Source organism: Falco naumanni, chromosome 2 (genome assembly GCF_017639655.2).
Source record: "Falco naumanni isolate bFalNau1 chromosome 2, bFalNau1.pat, whole genome shotgun sequence".
Classification (NCBI taxonomy): Eukaryota; Metazoa; Chordata; class Aves; order Falconiformes; family Falconidae; genus Falco; species Falco naumanni.
Genome location: NC_054055.1, coordinates 102,054,180 through 102,075,984, shown reverse-complemented (window position 1 = coordinate 102,075,984; position 21,805 = coordinate 102,054,180). Strand labels below are relative to the sequence as shown.

At 41.3% G+C, this 21,805-nt stretch overlaps 1 protein-coding gene across 3 annotated transcripts in view; it reads right to left on the bottom strand.

Annotated features, from left to right (window-relative positions):
- Nucleotides 1-21,805, bottom strand: part of GRIK1 (glutamate ionotropic receptor kainate type subunit 1) — a 177,381-nt gene that overhangs the window by 52,817 nt on the left and 102,759 nt on the right. For all 3 annotated transcript variants that reach the window (XM_040582822.1, XM_040582824.1, XM_040582823.1), the window contains exons 4-7: nucleotides 21,464-21,645; nucleotides 12,164-12,217; nucleotides 10,319-10,492; nucleotides 6,679-6,822 (exon numbers count right to left, since the gene is read on the bottom strand). In XM_040582822.1, coding sequence (XP_040438756.1) covers nucleotides 6,679-6,822; nucleotides 10,319-10,492; nucleotides 12,164-12,217; nucleotides 21,464-21,645 — 554 coding nt within the window. The remainder of the gene's footprint in view (nucleotides 1-6,678; nucleotides 6,823-10,318; nucleotides 10,493-12,163; nucleotides 12,218-21,463; nucleotides 21,646-21,805) is intronic.

Genomic DNA, 21,805 nt, shown 5'->3' with positions numbered 1-21,805 from the left:
AGTAATAGGCTTATATCAGAAATGCATCTGTTACTTTAAGGACAAGAAGTAAGTTTTTAAAAAGTAGCACAAAGAAAAATGTTTGTTTTAATGAGTGCATCAAATCCTAATATGAAATTATCTGGTGAGAGAACTCCTACCAAAGTAATTAACTGCTTTTCTTTGAATCAACTAAATATTGCAGCTCCAGAGCCTGGAGACTAACTGCAGCCAGTATCTGTAGACGCTGTAATTGACTCAACACTAAAACACAATGACAAAGATGCAGCAGAACAGATGCTATTTCACATTTTGGAGTCAAAATATTGTCATCTTTCCCCAGCCACATGCATAGAGATTTCTGTGCAGCAGGAAGATTGGGTGACACACACAGATCCTTCCTCAGACAGCAGGGGAGATGGTGAATTCCTGGGTCTTCCGAAATCCAGAGTCTTGTACTGCTCACTTGTTTCTTTGTTCCACTCTGTAGATTTTTAGTCCCATGAAAATACTCTTACATGTTGACTTTGGTAAAAACAAAAGACCATGAAATAAAATAAATGTTCTGTTCTCTTACAAGATTTTTTTTTTACTTCTTTGGAGATGCTGCTAATTGTAACCAAGAAAATTTGACTAATATCTCCCCAGGTGGATCGCTTTCCCTTCTGTCTTATTTTAAATTCATACTCTCTTGTAATGAAAAATCTTCAGTTTCTCCTTCTTCCAATGATGTTCTCTGTTTGTTTTGGATTTAGTTAGTTATGATCAAGAATCCCCTGAAAATTTCACCTTGTGATTTGATACCAGTTAATCAAGACTTTGTGTGTTCCTGTCACTTTCTCAAAATGCTAATCGGCTCATCTAATTTGGTCAAAATCAAACTGGATGTGGTTGTGCCATACTTATTAGTTCTGCCTTCTTCTCCCTGCACTGGAACTTCCCAGGAAATCTAGGATTCCAAGGATGGCTGGTTGCTTCCTCCATGCCATGAGAAAAAAAAACCTGGCAGGACCTCACCTACACTGCTGGATCAGAATGAGAGAGTAGGAACTTGTCACCCATCTAAAGTGCTGCATATATGTCAAACAGTTCAGAGATTGAAAGGATTTACATCAGGTATCCTCAAACTACGGCCCGCAGGCCAGATACGGCCCCCCAGGGTCCTCAATCCCCCGGTATTTACAGACACCCCTGTCCCCCCCGCCGGGGGTTGGGGCGGGGGGAACCGAGCAGCCGCAGATGACGGCCTGCCACTGCATCCGCGCGCCGGCCCCCTGGTTAAAAAGTGTGAGGAGCCCTGATTTAAACATTCAAACATGCATGTGCTGAAAAATACCCCAATATCTGAGAGCTGCAATAAAGCACTAAAACTGTGAGAAAACAGAGAAATTTACTACTTTCTTATTGTAGAACAAGCAGGTCTAGGATAAGCATGCATATAGCAGGTAGATGAGATGGGAGTTTGTAAATCATTTGTACACTCTCAGCACAGGGGAGGTACACATGCAGCTGGTTTTGGAGGTGAGTGTGTGCTAGCAGGTGACTAACGTATCGAATCATCTTCCCTCAGAAGAAATACTGCAAAGAAGTTGAGCCTGAGGCTCGAAAGATTAACAGTCATAGCAGTCCCTGTATGACCAAGTCCACCCATCTCGTTGCTTTCTAAGGTGATCAGTCTACATAAAGGAGTGGTTCAGCTAAGAGGATTGTCAAGACTTCTTTCCTGTGGTGCAGACCTTCCCAGCTCCTTTTGTAATGACTGGAAATTTTAACATCTCCCTTTTCCCCAGTCTTCCTAATTATACTGATGAAGAGGCCTCTTTCTCTACAGAGCAAGGCTAAAATTTGTTTAAATGCCTTGAGTTTAGAAGAAAAGATTCCAGGAATTAAATTCTTCTGCTTGTAGGATAAGGGTGGGGTTTTTTAAATTTTATTTTTGTAAATAAGAAATATGAAATAAAAACTTTTACAGCCAATGTAACCAGAACACAGAGTACCACACTCTGAATTGCCATCATGATTTCAAAAAGCAGGCAAAATAACAATCTAAACTAAAGATGGTCTTGTTGCATAATTTCATATCTTGATGCTGAATCAGTTGATGTCCTCTTGTACAGGGAAGGATTGGATACATCTTTTTTTTTTATTATTAATTTTAGTCTTGAAGCAGTGTCATCCACAGACCACAGTCACAGTGCTAGATGCTTAAAACCTGTAGAATGTGTTCAACATTTACTCTCACTGTATACAAATAAGCTAAATTAAGGTCTCATTTTAAATATTCAGCAATGAAAAATGATGTGAGAATTTAAGCAGGCTTCTTCAGGGACTTAGTTTATGCCAAATTTTACAAATCCTTGTCTTTGTTGTAGGCTGCAGACACTCTGTGAGGCATACCGCTTACTACTTGTAGAAACAAGAATCAGCTCACAGAGGGCTGGAAAACCCTTTATAAATTCTAAGGAAAGTTTCTTGAGCTTGAAGGCATTTCAACGAGGTTGGCTGTCCAGTCTAACTGGGTTATCTTCACTCAGAATTATTACAAATAAGTTGAGACAGAGGCTTAAAAGTTTTACAGACATGGTAGTGCCTCAATGACCAAGTCCACTTATCTTGTTGCTTTCTGTGTTCATTACATTAGCATATGCAAAAAATCCTCAGCTCAGAGGATTATTGAGAGCTTTTATGTCACACCATGAAAGGAAGACTGTATTCAATTACTGGATGCAGAATCTAGATAGATTGCTTTCACTCCTGGTCTCTACTAACGAGATGTGCTTGAAATGTATCTTGTCAAAAACACAACATAAATTGATGTAGGGGTAAATGCTTTAGATTTCTTTTGATCTTTGAGATTTGTGTGCGTGATTCTGTTTGAGGGGGGGTTAATAAAGTCACTCAAGATAAAGTCTGCATCTCTATCTTCTGAAATACTTCTCTATGCAGCTTTCTTTTAATTGTTACTGGATTTGAGTGAGTGGAGCTCACATTGATTCAGATGGTAATTGAATAAAAATCTTTTTAGAGCTTATCTCATGCCTTAAAGGAAACATGACCAGGGAATTCGATCATGTAGTTATAAACACCTGTTTCATGTTTACACACGTTTTCCTTTTAGGAAAGGTGGAATCATCCTTTCTCTCCATATTCTCTCTCTGAAGAGAGGCAATGACCTCCTTTTTCTTTCTGGGCATGGGTAAGATGTATTCCCTGCAAATATCTCCACAAGGGCTAAGAGATTAAAATATCATTTAGATATGAATGACATTAGGTCACTGAGAGACAAAATCTTCTCACAAGGATTTACTTTTCACCAGAAAGATCTTAATGAGCTATTGTAGAAGAGTTTTGAGCCTAGACAGTGTATGTTATATAATAACCTCCTTCATGGGAACAAGCTGATGACCTCTCTGACCTCAATGCTGTCCTCAGGGCTGGAGGGCTTTGGTCAGGTTTGCTTTTCTCTGCAAATTTCCAAATGCTTCCTACAATCAGCATTATCTCATGAGATCTGTAGAAAATAGATTACTCTTCTTATTGCTGTAATTCATTATTTTGTAGCCTCAGATATTTTTTCTCATGCTTTTTTCCTGTGGCCTTGTTGGTAGCATTTCAAGTATTGGTCATTAAGAAAAATATCTACTGTTGTTACCTGGTACACTTACCTGATGTCTTAAGGTCAAGAAAAGAGTATTCTCACATTAAACTAGCCATCTTTTGTTTTCATGTACTCTGAAAATTCAGAAACCAACTCCATGCACATACTTTCAGAGCAGCATGAATCAAAAGGCAGTATTTTGCCCTAGCATGTCCACTTTCCAGTTGCTTTCAGGAAGAAACTAACTTGTGTGTATCTGAGGACCAGATATGACCTGAACCTTGACTTCCCAACAGGACAGTAACAGGCTGAAAAAAACTAATTTGCTATCTGCTGAGTGAAGAGAAAAGCAGTCTATGAGCTGCTATACAAGTCAGAGGCTTTCTACCTTAACCTCTTCTCATGTACAGGTTCTGAGGTCCTATCACCATCAGACTGGCATTGGCCCACAAAGCAAATGAGATGACTGTAGTTCTTATCCCCACTAAAATGAAATACAAAAACCCACCATGGAGCCACTGAAGTACCTGCTAAGCTCTAGCACCTGCAGGACTCATTGCAGGCAACCTCTTTGTCTGGCATTTGTTTATTTAGACTGCAGTGCAGAGTATTTGTCTTCAGACCAGTCTGTAAAATGCCTTCACCAGACTGTCAGTACCATATCACAAAATAGCAAAAAGGAATTGTATTTATGCGGGCCCAAACTATCATTCTGCCTGCTTGACTTTTTTTCTCCATACCTATTCACTTGATTCCTACTTTATGAAGTTCATCTATCTTTATTGAGCAAAGATACATGAACTAGGGAGGTCTAAATGCATTTGCTATTTAGTTTCCAACATCTGTTATAGCCTTTACAGGAAATGTAATACTATCTTATTAAACCTTTTCCTCTGCTTTTAACAACCATCTTTTTTTAGCTACACAAAACCAGGAAGATAAGACTCTTGGAGTATTTAAATCAGTGTTTTACTGACCATGAAAGACACTATCTGTGAAACGATCAGTAATTAGTTCACATATCTCACTCCATGCACAAGAAGCTTGCTGTACATGATAAATGTGAACTGCATAACTGTTTAAACTTTGAATTGGACCTGATGAGTATGTATGGTACTCTCGGTCAAAGTACTTCTGGCTTAGGATTCAGGATCCTTACGTTACATACTTAGCATCACACAAAATAAGTAGGTCACAACTGCAGGTGCATTCTCAGATAAGAAGTGTTTTGTTAACTTTCAGTTTCATTATGGTTATTCCTAAAGTGCACTAGAAGTTGTATGAGTAGCAATGCTACCTCATTTACTTTGAGACTGAGAATTAGAAGAGCAAGTTTTCCCACAGATCAAATCAGGAGGGAGGGAGGGAGAGAAAGAAGTTAATCTTTATTACAGACACTTCTGAGACAATCTTCTCTTGTCTTTTGCTGTTCCTACTACAGTCTTCCCATCTCCTCCCCAACAGGGAAGCTGGATGCAGCATGGCTGATGTCACTGTGCAAGAAATAATCTTTACCAGTGCTGCTTGCCTGACTCCTCTGGGTGTTCCCATGATGGTGTTGCAGTGAGGAAAGTATCTCAAAGCTTCCTTAATTCTGAAGTCAGGTCCCTGAGTACTGGGGTAACTCCCATCTTTTCTTTATATTTTCAAAGACAGAAGCTTACAAGGAAATCTTCAAATTCATAGAACACCCTGTGTGGAGAGTACTGTTTCAGTAACTTTCAATGCTTTGTGTAGGTGCATCACCATGTCATATATTGCCTATGGCAATTCTAAAAAATTTACTTGGAAAGGTTTGGAGAAGGTGATGACAGCTCTTCTACATGTTCTGTAACCTCCACGTCTTGTCTCTCAGTTTGCCTCTACAATATTTCTGGATTCAGGTGTATGCCCTGATGTGCTGCTACCACTTACCTTTGTACCTCAGCCTACAGGTCCTGTTCCACCCACACAAGTGCTAATGAACATGGCTTTGATAGGAATCACACCGTCATAGACAAGAATCGGGAGAAAAGATTAAATATGTATAGGACACACCATCCATATAATTTCAAATTTTAATTCTCACACTTTTGCCTAAAGTAAAAGTTTCCATTTGGAATTCATAATAAAACCTGATTTTTTGGAAGAATGAAGGCAAATCAGCTAAAATGTGTATTTTTTAGAACACCTGTGGATCAACTAGGTCAGTGATGGATTCTTAGGAGATAGTGCATGACTTCATGAAGCAATTTACTGGCTGCAATCATAGAATCATATCATAGAATGGTTTGGGTTGGAAGGGACCTTAAAGATCATCTAGTTCCAACCCCCCTGCCATGGGCAGGGACAACTGCCACCCGACCAGGTTGCGCAAAGCCCCATCCAGCCTGGCCTTGGACACTGCCAGGGATGGGGCATCCACAGCTTCTCTGGGCAACCTGTGCCAGTGTCTCACCACCCTCACAGTAAAAAATTTCTTCCTTATGTCTAATCTAAATCTACCCTTGTTCAGTTAAAGCTGTTGCCCCCTGTCCTATCGCTACATGCTTTTGTAAAAAGTGCCTCTCCATTTTTCTCGTAGGTGCCCTTTAGGTACTGGAAGGGTGATATAAGGTCTCTCTGGAGTCTTCTCCAGACTGAACAACCCCAACTCTCTCAGCTTGTCTGCGTATTGATTACTGATCAAACAATCTGAAAAATAATTTGAATTAAGCAGTGAAACAAGAACAGAGCTACAGACTCACTTTTCTTTCAATTTTTAGAATGGCGGTTGTTAGTTATCTCATATTTTTAGAAATTATAAACACTCATAATGAGCATTAACCTTACAAAAAAACCTGGGAAGTCTTAGAGTGTGTTAGTCTGAGATTTTATCACACCTAGGGTTTAGCAGTTTCTGGTTTTGAAGAACCAGATAAAGTCTCCACCAGAATGCAAGCCACAGCCTTGTGTCTGTAAATTGACATTTGCCTGCCAGGAAGGTGAGGAAGAATTGGATATCCAAGTGCCAGAAACCAGAGCATAGCATATGACAAAGAGTAGGGAGCAAGAACACAAGCCAGGGTGCTAAAGAAGAAAGGAAGGATTATGCTGACCATAAGCAGATGGTCTACACTTGCCTCTTTTATCAGATTCATAAATCGGGGTCCAAAACGCCACGGCTTGTGTCTGTGGCACTGCAGGGAGCTGACAGTCATTTGGGAGGCACGCTGGGAGGCCACTGCTACCATGTAAACAGCATCGTACATCAGAGCTGCTTCAGTCTGTGTGAAAAAAACAGAAAGGCTTTCTTTAATGTACATCTGTGTGCCCAGTCCCTGCTTTTCTCTACTGAGAACTGTTTCCTTGGGCTGCCATTGTGGAAAAGGTCACTACTGAGCTCTCCATGGAAATGTGAGGTGTAACAAATCCCATCTTTTTGAAGCTTGTATTAATTTCAGAGTGTTTTCAGGTGAGCATTGGGAAGAAAAGTACACTGGGTAGCTACAGGAAGAGAGAGGTCCACGAGGCCAGTGCCGGGAGGAGTACATGGGTATCTCTGTGGCATGGAGAGGAGCTTTAAGAAACCTCAGGCGACACAGCAGCCCAGGTCCCACCCTCCAGGCATGTCTTAGGGCCAAGCACTTGGCAGTACTCAGTCTTCTGTAGTTTTCTTACGGGATTTGCCAAAGACTATCCACACCTCCAGGTGTGTCACTCAAAAGCACCATGCAGATGCTCAGGCCAGACCCTGCCGAGCCTGCAGGCTGGCCACTGGGGCGCATGGGAGGGCTCCCACAGGGGTCCCATACCAGCTCCCCACCACTGCTCTTCTCATGGCACTTGTGGGATTGCTTTCTTCCACGAAGGATAGGCTGGCCCGGCTTTCCAGGGAAATCAGTCTCCCCGAACACCTGGTAGGTGCCCCACTGGAAAAGTATTTACTGTCTCTAGGTGTTTAGTGTCCTCAAGGATCTTGGCTTTTGGCATAAATGTGTAAAATGGCCCCACCAAGATCTGGCTAGGGCAGTTCCCCTGCCATACCTCCCATGCGGAGTTGTGAACTGTCCTTTTGAGGTATGGGTTTTGGTGATTAAGTTGGATTTATACATCTAATTTCCAGTTGACTAAGACAGGGCAGATGATCCAGCCCTAAGATACTTAAATATTACTAAAATTACTGAATGCTGTTTATGCATCTGTGTTTCTTTTGAGAACAGGTTTGCTGGTTTAAAAGCATGCCCAGTAAGCCTCAAACAGAGATCGCACACCCTGTCACCCTTTGTCACTGAGAAGTTTTAGAAAAATCTTGCCTTCACCTACATTGTACTTCAGTGCTCTCATGTGTGAGGTGGGAATGGCCATGTTTCACTTAATGCACTGGGATGCTGTGAAAATGAAGTCGTTGCCTTTCTTGTAAAGCTACTGAATAATTAAGCAGGGAATTTAAGAAATAGGAATTCTAACTCTGCAGATGAGAAACTGGACTAATTTATATGAACTGCAAAGCTAATCTATTTTTTATTCCTTTCGCATGCAGTTCCTTTGGGAAATGAATAGATTTGATTCTTTGTCTCTTTCATTTACCTAAGTAAATTACAGCAACATCAGTCTTAACAGCATTGGAGGTTTTTTGCTGGCAATCAAATGTGATCTGAATTTATCAACTAATCTTAATATACTGCAGATGAGAAATTGCTCTTGACACACTAATCAGGATCTGACCAAAACAATGCTTCCACAGTCACAGCACACTGAAGACATTATAAATGGTGAGTCAAGCAGGGGGAGATAGTAACAGCTATTCTCAGTGTCAAGTCTCTTAAAACAGGTAGTTTTTTCAAGTGGACCTGGAGACTAAAGCCCTGATCCAAAATCCCTCAGAGTCAATGGAAAGATTCCTGTCAATGTCTATGGACTTCAGATAATTGTTTATATTAGACGGGGGATATGCCCATTCAGGATTGAATTTTACTTGCTCACTGGAGTTCCAGTCTGCCTACGTCCCAGGACTAGAGACTCTGGACACACTTGGTGAAAATGCTTCAGTGCACCTGACTTTGCACTCCTACCTGGGCCCACCAGTGCTTGGACTGGATAAGACGGTGCATTCTGCAGTGTTGGCACGCTGGCAACGTTGCCAGACTTGGCTGTTTGAATCTTGTGCTTGTGTAACTTGTTTTTCATCCATCCTGCTGTGCAGCAACTGGGAGGTAATATAACCTCCCTCAGCCTGTTATTTCTCCCCTCACTGTTGTTCTGTTTTAGGACTTGGCTTTGCATGGAGGAATAAAAGGTCACCTCAGTTTCTGAAACTGCCTTATATTGACGTCTGCACTTGTGCATAAGAAGAAAGGGACAAAGAGTTAGCCCTGGAACTTGCTTTTCTCATTTTCATATTCTATAAGAAACCCAAAGATCTCATTCAAACAACTACACCTCTGTGTGCAGTTTGGGCATAAAGTGGGACATGAATTCAAAACTGTCTTGGTCATGCCCTGTGACTGGCCACAAGCTGACATCAGGGCAAACACTATAGCATGAACCATAAGGAGAAATCCTAAATTAACAATAGGGCATGTAAACCTGAACTCCTCATACTGTGCAGCTTGTCATAGCCTTATTGTCTAACGAAATATAGCAGTATTGCAGCTCTCTATCAAACGGAATAAGCAGAACTTGCTATGAATATTTAAATGATTCACTAGGAAGATGCTTGTCTTGGTGCTCCTGCTGTTTCAGAGCATCAAGGACACCAAGAAATTATAGATATGCAAAGGAGAGGATGAGAGTCAGAGATACAAAGGAGAGCATAAGAGTCTAGTAAGAACTTTGCTTTTCTGAGTTTTACAGTTGAGTGAATGCAGGTGAACAGCTGTGTGTGAATAGTTACCCTTGCAGGTCTTGCATATTCACATAAGAAGTTCCCAGGGACAGCTTTCTCCCCTGCTTTGCATATGAATGAGCACAATGGCACTGCCCAAACGAGCAACATTGTTTTTTAAAATGCTAGAGATAGCACACATAAGGCATTTCTCTTCAGGATGTTAGATGTTTCAAGATTTCCCCTGCAATAATCTGCAATAAAGCCTATTTCATACCACTTCAAACTCCATTCAGTACATAAGATACATTATCTTATATTGCAAAAAGATGGCAACTCTTCACCCTGCAAAACTGAATGGAGTCACACTATCCACGTAATTGTTCCTATTCTTTTCTTTACTTCTTGGGGGAGTGGTAGGGAGGAAATCCTAATTTCCTGGCTTGATGATACCTTTCATTTATCTTTAAATTGTATTTTATAAGCCAGAGCTGCTGTAGATGCTGGAAATGAAAAGAAAGGGCACTTTTCCAATTTAAAAATACTATTACCTGTCCACATGTACAATATCTTTCCTTGCAGCTTATAAATCATATACCTGCTCTGAAAGTTTTTATTTCCTATGATGTTCTTCACTCCATGCAGGACATTATTAAAGAAATGAGGCAGCAGTATATACATTTGACAACAATAAGATGAATGATGTTAGCCGGATGGCACTGTGACAGAGAATTGTCACCCATCTCTAGAGCTGCCTGGAAGTGGTTTGTCACACAGATGAGTACAACAGGGGCAAATGCCATTCTGTGTAGAAGCGGGTAAAAGTCTGGTTTGGGGATGCTGCCTCAGCATTTGCACTGTAAAGTAAAGCGGCAAAGGGATCAGTTCGCATCTGCTAGAAAAGCACTGCAAAGCGTGCTTTGGAAACCCCAGCATCACCGTGGTTGTGCACTTACTGTCATCATGCCATCGAGGAGGCCAGTCTCTGGTTTTGGTGGTGCCTGCAGACGCTCCATTGACCACTTCTCAATGACCGATGAAACTTGCGGGTTCTCAATGTTGAGCAGGCGAAACCCTGTCATATTTACTCCGCTGTATCTGTATGGTTCCAGGTCTAATGCAAATAGATCCTAAATCACCATTAAGAAAACAAACAAAACCAGATGTAGTACTTTTAAAGCAAAATTAGGCTGACATTGTATTTGATTTTCAATTCAAAGCTCGAGTATTGGGGTTTGTTTTTTTTTTCCTGAGAACGCTCTGCTTGCCCTAAAAGCCCAGTCATGACTGCTTCAGTTATAAATCTGAATAAACCAGAGCCGAGTGAAATTTATGACAAACTGCATATCTGCTTTTTGGAACATTAAAATCAGTTCCCTGCAACAACACTATTTTGCAACCAACCTGCACAGCAGTATCTAATTGTAGTTTATAGCAGTCCTCTTACAGCGTTACAGCTCTAACAAACCAACGTGAGGAATTAGCTGGCCAATGTCAAGCTTATTTCTCAACTCAGGGAAGGAAAATTCCAAGAGATGTCGAAAGCGATACACTTTTACTACTTATGAATCCCATTTTTCTCCTGCCTTGCCTCCTTCAGGTGACTTGCTGGCAGTACGGCTAATGGACATGTCAGGCCAGTGCACAGTAAGTCCATGCGCTTCAGTGCTCACTGTTTACAGGGCAGGAAAATAACGGGTATTCTAAATTATATCATTGTGTGCCACACTCCACAGCTGTATTTATCAGGCAGGAGAAACATGATAACTACTTCTCAAAGCCTGAAGGCTGTTTTCCAAAACAACTTTTTGCTGATCCCAGCAGGCAAGTAAAATGACAAACGTGTTGGTCGTGGTTTACTACCACAGTAACCATCAAAATGTAAAGATTTACAATAGCATGTTGAGACACACCAGCACTGCTTATTGCTTGTTCTAATATGTGCTCTATACTAGCTCATGCGTATTGTTGTTGGTGGTTACCATTTTATGTTAGATTGTTTATTGCATAAAACTCTAAGTTCCACAGTGAATCCTAAATTTTCACATTTTTCTTGTTGTTAGAATGGCCTCAAAGAGAACTATTTCAAGCTACTGCTTCTAGAGAGTAGCTAGAAGAGTCTTTTCTCACTAATGAATTGACTATTGGATTAAAAACAATTTTTCATTTCCACATAAAATTTTATATGGAAAGAAAATTAAGAATAAACTGATGCACAACGGTATAATCCAGTCCTCTAGGACTGTTCTAGCAATATTGGTTCTTTGCTGTCTTTCTAGTCTACAACGCAAATATACCTTGAACATGGATTGAGTTATAGTTACATATAGGATATAAGTTAAAATATAGGAAGTATGTAGTGAAATAAGTATTTATAGATTTGTTCCATAAAAGAAAACGTAGGGTTGTTTTGTTTGGTTTGGTTTTTTATATATAATCACCAAGTGATTTTATAAGTAAATGAAGCACTTAGTGACAAATTGCACCACCTATGGTGTTTGACCTCATGCTCCATTGTAAAGCCATTTTTTTCACTCTGATCCACCAGTACCGACAGCTCCTCCTTAAACACACTACTGAAATTAATTTTCATTGTATTGAAGTTTTAGCTAGTCCCACAGATACTGCAAAACAGCTTTCTCACAAAATTGTGAGTCCTGATATTACTAAGGAGTGTCAGCACTCATTCTCGAGGGGTTTCCTTGAATAATGGCAACAAAGATGTCCCAGAAAAAGCAGGAATTTTAATTGTCTTTTCTGCAACAGACAAAATTCACTCCCAAATCTTTACTGTTCCTTACCAGTGTTGTAAAAAAGTAGTGGTAGTATTCGGTCATCATTCCCATGGAAAGAATCTGTTGAAAGAGATTGGAAGGTGAATATACTTTACTCTGGATGCTTTCAGTGTACTCCACTGTCTTTTGAAAAGTACGGGTTAATCTGGAACAACACATTACAGGTCATGAAAACTCAATTACAATAAAACCCACATTTTTCTTAGGAGTAAAAGATACTCTGTTGTATTTAAATTATGTTTATCATCTCTGCTCAGCAAAGAGATTAAAGATTGCAAAACCTCTGGGAGAAGAAAAATTACTAGTGATAATGAGAAGCTGATTTTTTTAAAAGTGAAATTCTTTAATCTGTGGTTTAGAAGTGTTAAAAAGGAATTTACTAGCAGACAACAGAATTTGTAGGGAAAAGTGCTTAGATGCAGGTGGTTTTATTCTGCATTACCAAGTGAGAACAAGACACTCTGTGAGTGCTTACTGAAGTAAACAAGAAATACAAAAAGCTTGTATAAATGCCTTTTTTCCCCACCTGGGGAATGCAGGTCTGCAGGAGGTTGTCAAAACAACTAGTACAAAAGGATTTCTGGTCTGGATTAATTTTCTAGAGTCAGACCTTTTGAAGGTCTGCAAGGTAAGGATGGCATTTAAATGCATACTGACTGGCCACCTTGGGTGGAAAAGGATGAATTTTTTTTTTCCAGCCCTCACATTGCAGGAAACTTCTAGAGGGATGTGTTTTTTCCATCAGCACCACTCCAAAAATCATTGGAAATGCTTGCATAAAACACCCCTGATGGTGTATAGCAGGATGCTCTACGCAGGGCTCCTCACACTTTTTAACCAGGGGGCCGCCGCGCGGATGCAGTGGCAGGCCGTCATCTGCGGCTGCTTGGTTTCCCCCCAACCCCCGGCGGGGGGGACAGGGGGGTCTGTAAATACCGGGGGCCGGATTGAGGATTGAGTATCACCTATGCTTGTCGCCGTGTCCATGTTCGCTATTTTCACGATGCAGGCTTTTTGCCCTGTCTGGGATCGTGGGAGGAGTAATTATGAGCTAGGAAACTACTGAAGAATTTTTTATCATGACAGTAACACAGACAAAGGTTAAATGTTATTCAGTCTGGACCACAGTCACGTAAGCATCTGCTTTTAATGGTATTTTAGAACACTTTTAGCAGAGCCTGAAGAGCTGTTTGACAAACAGGGGGAAACAGTGTGATTCGCTTGCCAAAATTCCCTTTCATGGCAAAAGCTTCTGAAAATCAGTTGTGTGATTGTGTACAGCAACGCCTCACCTAAAGAAGGAAAGAATCTGATCTTTCTAAGCTGTAGCAGATACTAAACGCAGCTCAGTGTTAATCACAAACAACCCATCTATTTCCAGCCACTAAAAATTAAGCCAGAAGGCAAGTAATTTATTGAAATGCTCCACTGAATTTACATGTCAGAATTGCCTTTTGTATTTCCTATTTATTAATCCTCTTCTATTCCATTTCTTACATTACATTATTACCTGTAGAAATGAGCAATCTAGCAATCCTGGAGACTGATGTTCCTTCCCTATTTACAAACAGAGAGTGATATATGGTAGCATCAGTGGAAGCTTTTGCATACTGTGTTTCCCAGCTGACCGGGCTGGACTCAGTTGTGCTCCCTGGAGCCATTGGGTTTCTGTGTCTGCGGTCCCTGCTATGGGAAGGAGGTGCCAGTCAGGATTTTTATGATGCAGGTCTCTTCCGAGCTGAAACTGTACTGAAGTAACTCAATGGCTTCATATTGGGTGCAGACCAGCGGCTAGGTTAAATAAATGTGGTTTCCCAGTAATCCTCTGTATGCCTGAATTTATTTGGTCCTCTACAGGAATTTTGCGGTTAGTCCATGGTGTTACATTAGCATGAAAGCAGGTTTATACTGGTAAGTGTAAATAGTGCAGATACCAAGATTTAAATTAGTGATTCATCATAGTTTTAATTCTAGCATGAGATAGAAGAGCTGACATCAACTGACTGCACTTCTGTTATCAGAAAATATAAACTCCAATCTGCCTGCACAGAAATACTAAGACAATGGGGAACCAGGACAATGCTAAGCCATATAATGCCTTAAAAAAAATTTCACATTAACTAGACAGATACATTAACTAGAATGATTATAAAGTGTCTAGCCTGGATCTTTGGGAAGCATTACCTAGCTCTTGCTGCTGCAGCTACACTGTTACTGGGTAACCTGCTAGTTAATCCAAAGTAGCACAGTTATTACTTTCCTCGCAAATCCAAGGGTAGTATCCTGAGAAGAGTGTTTGCCTCCTGAACACATTTTGTATTAAAACTTTTTATGAGAATATTGATTCCTAAGTAATGTGCTATAAACAGAGCTGGAAGGACACGGACATACCTGTGAATAATAATGATTTCAAAAGCCACGCTACAGGATTGTCTTTGGAAAAAAACCCAGAACCAAACCCCCTGAAAATCAAAGGCAATTGCATGTAAAAAGTGAGGTTCAGCCAGCAATGTTAGCTGCCATAACCAAGACACAGTTTCACAATGGCAATTGCTGGAAGGGTGCCATGGATTTGCCAAGGACCCTGCACCCAAGGGCTCCATGAGAGATGTTTGCTGAAATTCTTCCAAATAAAATATTGCAGCAGTCCAAGAAAGCTTAATCAATGTGTCATTTTTGTATTTTCTATATTAACAATGACTCATTAAGATACGAAGATACAGACAGCTAGAAGGGAGCTTGTAAGTGCATGCACACATTAATAGTGTCCTTGTTTGGTTAAGGAATAAGAGTTGGCTTGGATCTGTCCCAGGCTGGGATCTACCCTCTCACTTAGCATTGGTTACAAGAACAGCCTTAACTGGTTGTCCTCCCATCTAACAGTCATTAAGGATGATAATTGGTTAACAGTTATATAGCACTTATACATCACTGTGACATGTGGGTTAGATCTATAGATTGACCTAAATAGGGTACTTTTCATTCATGGATTGTAAAGACTTTGCAACAATAACTTATTTGTGTTTTAGGGTAACATGGCAGCTAAATAAAATTCCCAGTGAATGACGATTTAATGACAGTAACAAATCACCATTCTGAAGGATGGTATTAGGAAACCAGGAGATAAAGACAAGTTAAATCAAAAGGAATGCTGAGTATCATGTTAGAGACCCCAAAGGGCTAATGGCTCCCAAGTCTCAATGACTTGGGTGTCCTATTAGTGTAAACAGGAGAGGTGTGAGGAGTCATCTTCTGCTGTGTGTTTGCAGTGCAGCAGATACAGGAAAAGCAGCTTTTAGAAACTACCAGGAGTGAGAAAATAATAAAAGCCTGTTAGGAGCAAAGACTCCTTTCAGGCTGGGACACCTCTGAAGTACCTTGCAAAGCTGCTGCAAAGGCTCTTCCCAAAGAGCAAGTGTCCTCCCCAGTGATGAAAATAAGCACAGCAGCCCAGAACAGAGAAGGGAAGGCAAGACTGGTTTATTTACATATAGCTGCCCATAAGAAACTGGAATGAGATTTCATTACACATTCCTATTTAAATAACTTTGCATGTAATTGTTAAAATAATTATGCATCTGATATAAAATTTCTAGCTAAATAATAACAGCTTTTAGTAGTGTGGAACTTAGATGAATTTAAATTAGTGAAACCAGGCTAAAATATTCTCCTTTCTCCTTGTAGATCTCCTACTCATTTTACCATGCATAAAATCTGTTCTTCAGCCAAACTCAGATGTGGTAGGATTATGGATTATCTTGGAAAATAAGAAAGAGACTTCCATCTCTAACTACCCATTTCAGATAGGAAGGTTTGGCCTTGTCTTTTGTAGCTTTGCATTTTTAGCTGAGGGTCATGAACTGCAATGTGAATCTGAAAAAGTATCAGTGGTCATATATGGCAAGCCGACAGAAGCTGGATAAAAAAATTCTCTCTGATGTCTATAAATCTCTTTGGGTGCTCTGTTCCTGGCTTGCATCATATCCCAGCTCCAACCTGCATTTGCCCATCAAAAAAATCACCACCTCACTTAGTGTCAGACTCACTACTGTCAGTTTTCCTTCAAGGTGGGCTGAAACCGGAATGATGGTGAAGCGTATTAGTGGGAACTGCATCAAACACTTTGCTTGCTTTCACTTTGCATTTTCCTCACTCATGCTACTAATTAATTCCATGACCATTAAATGAATGCATTTCATTATTCAATGGATTAGTACCACTACTGTTTTCTAAGATCAGCAAGATACACCATAAAGAACAAAAGCCCCTCCGCCTCCTTGCCTCTCAAGTGTTCAAGATAAAAGGCTTATACCGTGCTTGCAATGCTTCCGGGCACCCTGTGAGGACAGCTTTACTTGGACATGACTTCACTTACTGGAAATCTGCATCCCACTCGGTCACAGCAGTGGTCCAGCTGGAACAGATAGAGTTCCTCCAACATGGACATGAGCCACGTCGAGAAACAAGATATATTCCATAAATACTTCACTAGTATAGTATTGGTGTCCAGCTGGAAGCAAGGGCCACAACAATAGGACAGGACAAATGTGTTGGCCCAGGGTCCCAGCCAGCTGTGGCTGGATCCTTCTCCTTCTTGAAGAGATCGCAGGGAGCTAGGGCTGCAGCATTACCTTTCAAACTCCAGCGTGGACACCATCTCACATCTCATTTTATTATTAATTATATGTCTGTCACGTAGTAAAAGTGACCATGGAAGTCTTTATAAAATGCTCTGTGAGTGTCCTCGATCTGATTATATATACAGTAATTTTCATAAAATTTATTTTAGAGGTGTGGAGGAAGGAGGAGATAATTTAAGGCTAGTAGCAACATAATTTATGAGACAAGTTTGCCTAGCAGTAAAAGCTATGTCAACTGTTGGTGTATTAAACAAAATAAATTGAAGGTTAACCGTAACAACTTAACCTCTTGAACTAAGTTCCTCATACAAAAAGACAATATCAGAAGAAATACAGTATGTGCAGGATATATTGGAAGATTCATACATAAAACATTGCAGTTTGCAATAGCTAGATTTAACTGACTTGTAGGATTTCTTACCTAGTCTAGACAGAGCACCAAATGTCTGTCCACAAAATATTTCAGGTAAATGTTGTAAACACCAGATTTTTCCTTAAGAACGTGCTTCCAGCTTCCTTGTGTAAAGGGTTCAGTCCTGCTGGTCTTAGACAAGTTTGAAGGGTGCCATACTATCTCACGCTCTTTAAGGGATAACTGGTTCTAGGCTTAGGAAGGACAGAGGTGCTAGACACCCTTGGAGCACAGCAGGACAGGCAATGCTGAAGTTAAACAGGGAGGTTCCTAAGGAGCTTCAACAGATCCTGAGCAGACTTTGGAGATCACAATTTTGCCTTAAAAAGCCACAGCTGCATTTAGCTCCTGGTTTTGGCATCTAATTCTCTGCTAGATCTCACTCCTTGTCAGATGATTTGTTCAGTCTTCACGAGCTTTACAGCTCCAGCAGCCAAGACTTTCAAGGAGACTGTGGGAGTGACAGACCAGCTGCAACATTTTCCATCAGCTCTGCTGGTGGGGTACGTCTGGTTTGGAAACCCTGATGGCATAACCTCCCAATTTAAGTAATTTCAGAATATCTTGCTCCCTGTGGAGCAGGTCACTTTGTGCAGCAGAACTGCTAGTTTGGGTAGCTACCTGGTTACAGGCAACAGAGCTGGAAAACTCCCTCAGCCACTGTGCACCAGTTGCATGAGGTTACTGACCCTCATGTGGGAATACGGAGAGAAAATTCAAAGTGACTATTGAGAAAGGCAGCAATTAATAATCACAATTTCTTCTTGCTCCTTCCAGATCTGGGTGAGGAGAGGGCCAGACCTCATTAAGCTGGTCAGGACTGTGAAAGCCTTGGCTCTCTGCAGCATGTCAGAGAGAAGGGGAATGCGTGAGTTTAGGGGATAGGTTATTCAGCTGTGTGCGGGCTTTGTATTTTGTTTAATTAGGTTATTGATTCACCTGTTCTTTTTCTGCACAAGAAACAAGTGTGGCCTAATGGTATTTTAGTTAAAGCTATAAATAAGCAGAAGATAGTCTTGCTTAAGAGAAGAAATCTGTCTTTTGTGCTGTTTTGTAAAGAAAAGGCTGCAGGAGGCAAGTGAGGAGGTCACCTCCCCTCATCCCACAGCCCGGTAAGGAGGCTAGGTCAGGTAGGTCTGCATTCCCAAACACAGCTCCATATACCAACTCTTTCAGGACATAATTCTGGATGTGCTAATCCTTTTGCTTCCCAGAGAGAGCTTTTGGGCATCCCTTGCCCTCCCTTCCTGGGTAACAAGCTGTGCAACAGGCAGTGCCCCCTTAGGGCTGGTGCGAGCAGCCCCTGCTTGCAGAGCCCTTGCTGCTGCTGCCAGCCCCAGTGGCGTGGGCACTGCTGGAAGAAGGGCATCAACTTTTCTGCCCTGCCTGTGCCTTCAGCTCAGAGGCAGGCTGGCAGCACAAATGCTACTGGCAGTATGCCTGGCTGCCTCCCAGCAGGGAAATGCACCCAGAGCAGGTGAGAGGTGGCCTTTTGCCTCTTTCCCAGCATAGGCAAGGCTTGGAGGAGGTGAGGGATGCTGCCCACCTGCGCTGGGGGATCGCCCAAAGGCGATGGAGCAGATCCTGGTGCAGAGGCCCTCTTGGGCTTGGAGGGGGGAAATGCAGACCCTTGTGCAAAACTTTTGGGCAAACCTGTCCAGGTCTGGGGGGTGAACAGGACACAGGAACTGAGCACAAGCGATGGTAGGTATGTTCCTGTGTGACCCTGTTGCATTTTTAATCTGTTAAAATACCTGCTGCAACCCCAACCCACTACAAGTCCCCACTTTCTTTATCTTCTGCATAGGCTACTAAGCATCTACTATGTTATTGTAAATACAGTAGGCAGACAAGAAATTATTGCTTTGGGGACAGGTTTAGGTGACTGTTAGCCCTGCTTCCTCCTCCTGTTATAAATCTTATATAAATTAACAATGATATGATATATTGTTCCTGTAATATCTATTGGATCATTTACAAAGTCAAAAATATTTTCTACTAATATTGCAGTTCTCTTAAAATAATTTCTGTAGCAGTCTCTTTAATGTCTTGTTTTCATTCAGTGTAAAATTATGTGTATACAGTCATGAGAATGTGAACTGTGGTACTTCATGTAGCTAACCTACAATCAGATGAGTCCACGTGAATTCAGAGCCCTCCACACCTCCACATTTCACAGCTGCCTTTGACAGAGAGGAACTTCAGCACCTGAGTTACTGCTGCCAGCATCTAGGTTCAGCCACAGAGCTATCTTATATAAAAGCCATTTTTCCTTTCTTTCTAGCCTATATTTATGTTGCTTCTTTTCCTGCAGCTGTGACCCACAGGTGTACCTCTCTTAATTTTCCTGTTTTCTCCCACACTGCCATTCACCATCCTGCTCTGAGTTCTTAAGGCATCAGAGGGCATTATCAGTATCCGCAGCTTGTCGGTTGTCTCCCTGATCCATTTCCCACGCAAACTGTTCTGCCACTTTGCCCTGTCTTAGTGCATTTTTTAGCACTTTCTCCTCTTCTGCTTTTGACACTAAGGTTTGTTTTGTTTTTTTTTGTTTTGGGTTTTTTTTTTTTTTTTTTCATACTCAGCCTGGTATATTTGAAGCTTTGTGCCTCCTGCAGTGTGCCAGACATCTGTACTTTGTTTTTGCAGATCCCTGAAAATTTTTGTTGTCATTTTAACTCTTCCCCCACAAACCTCGTTTTGGAGCAGCTTGTTCCTGCTGTCATGGTTTAATGCTCTTGGACAGTCCTACAGGCAGCACAGTGAGAGGACAGCAGCCCTCCTGCCCAGCCCCCTGCCCAATTACTGCCACTTGCTACAGCGCGCTCCATCATGCGGAAGAGCAGCCGCGTGACTGTGCAGCCTCCCCTCACTCTTTGCTTGCATTCCCAGCATCATGCCTGCATCTCACTCTGCTGTAGCATAAATATCTAACTTGCACTGAGAAAATGCCAACTTTCCTGACAGCAGTAAATCTAACCCTACCAGCTCACGGGAACTTGTGTGCTGCTCTCAGCTGTAGTGCATCTGATTTAGGACACCATCCTGCAAAACTGTATTCACAGGACCAAGATTCTCCAGTCTGGAGAGGGTGGTTCCAGGCTCCGCAGCCTAATGCATCCAGTAAGTTGTTTTACTTATTTTGATACAGAATGTTATTCTGCATAACTTAGATATTCCAGCAAAACATACTGGGATAGAAGCATAGGTTTTAACCTTTATGGGACAGCCCATATCTGTGCATTTAGATCAGTGGAACCTCTCTGATGGTCTTCTGGGATCAGTGTTTCCCATCAGACCGACTGACAGTAAAAACAACAACCCCTCATACCTACAATTACAGCAAGAAGGGAAATGACATTAACAATGAATTACTTGCTTGGTATTATTGTCTATAGGTCAATGATCTGCAGGAGCTGCTGCTTTTGACTTTGATTGTCTTGAAATACATAGCAAGTGACAACAGTAAATTCTAATTTACACCACTCTCTCTGTGCCCCTGAAAATGTCCTAGCCCATTAACATCAGGCTTTGCGGTGTTTACCCTTGCCTTGTGTGGCTGTCCAACTCTCACGCTTAGGTCAGGGCTATATCAAACCTTGCAACAACAGCCTCTCTTCCTCTTGTAAAGTATACATTTTTCTTCTGATACTGTCTCCATTCATCTTCTTGCTGTTCCAAAGTGTAGTGAGGCAGTGCCAGCAAACCAAAACTTGCTTTGTTATAGGGATGTGAATGCAGAGTTATGCTCTTGTCTGCAGTGGATTAATGCCCTGTTGTTACTGTAGCCAACACTGACCTGATGTGCAGCCTTTGTGGAGGCAATAGCTTAAGGTCAGCAGCTCCCTAAGCGCTCCAAAATGGGCTCTTTCATTTTTTATGGGAAAGACATAAAAACTGTTGATTAAACTAGGAGAAGCTAAAATAAATGCAACAAACTTCCATGTCAAACAGAACTTGAAGTATTAAAAAGAAATGCATATTTCCTTTTGTGGGATATCTATGGGCTTCTCTTCAGACATCAGTACTGCTGCTGGTCCTTATGGCTCTGCTCTGTGAAGCCCTGAAGTCGTACGGAGGGCTCAGGTTATGAAGCTGCTGCACATTCTGTAACAGCTTCTGTCCCTGGTATTCACAAGCCTATGGCCCAACTGGCAAAAGCATTTGGTTTCAGTGTTCCCCAGAAAATGAAAACCAGAAAAGCTGACAACTTTCAGGGTACAAAATGCATGTCATGATTTTTCACCCTCTTACCTGCTTTAGGATTTCTGCTGCCGTTTCATGTGAGCAATCAAATATCACGTAGAACTCCTTGCCCTTCTTCATCTCCTTGAGTAAAGGCCTGGCATCTTTATTTCCAGAGGGCAGCTGGCGGATTTTGATTTTAATGTTGTATCTAGAAGGGGCTTTGATGAGCTCCTGCAGGCGAATTAGACCTGAAAAATTATATGCAATTATGCAATTAACCATTCTGTGCAATGAGTATTTATTGTCACTTGAACAGGGTCTCTTATCAGTCCCAAAATATTTCATATACCTAAAAGGTAGTTGTTACCTTTGTATTTGGCAGCCTCCTAACTAATATTGTTATAGCTT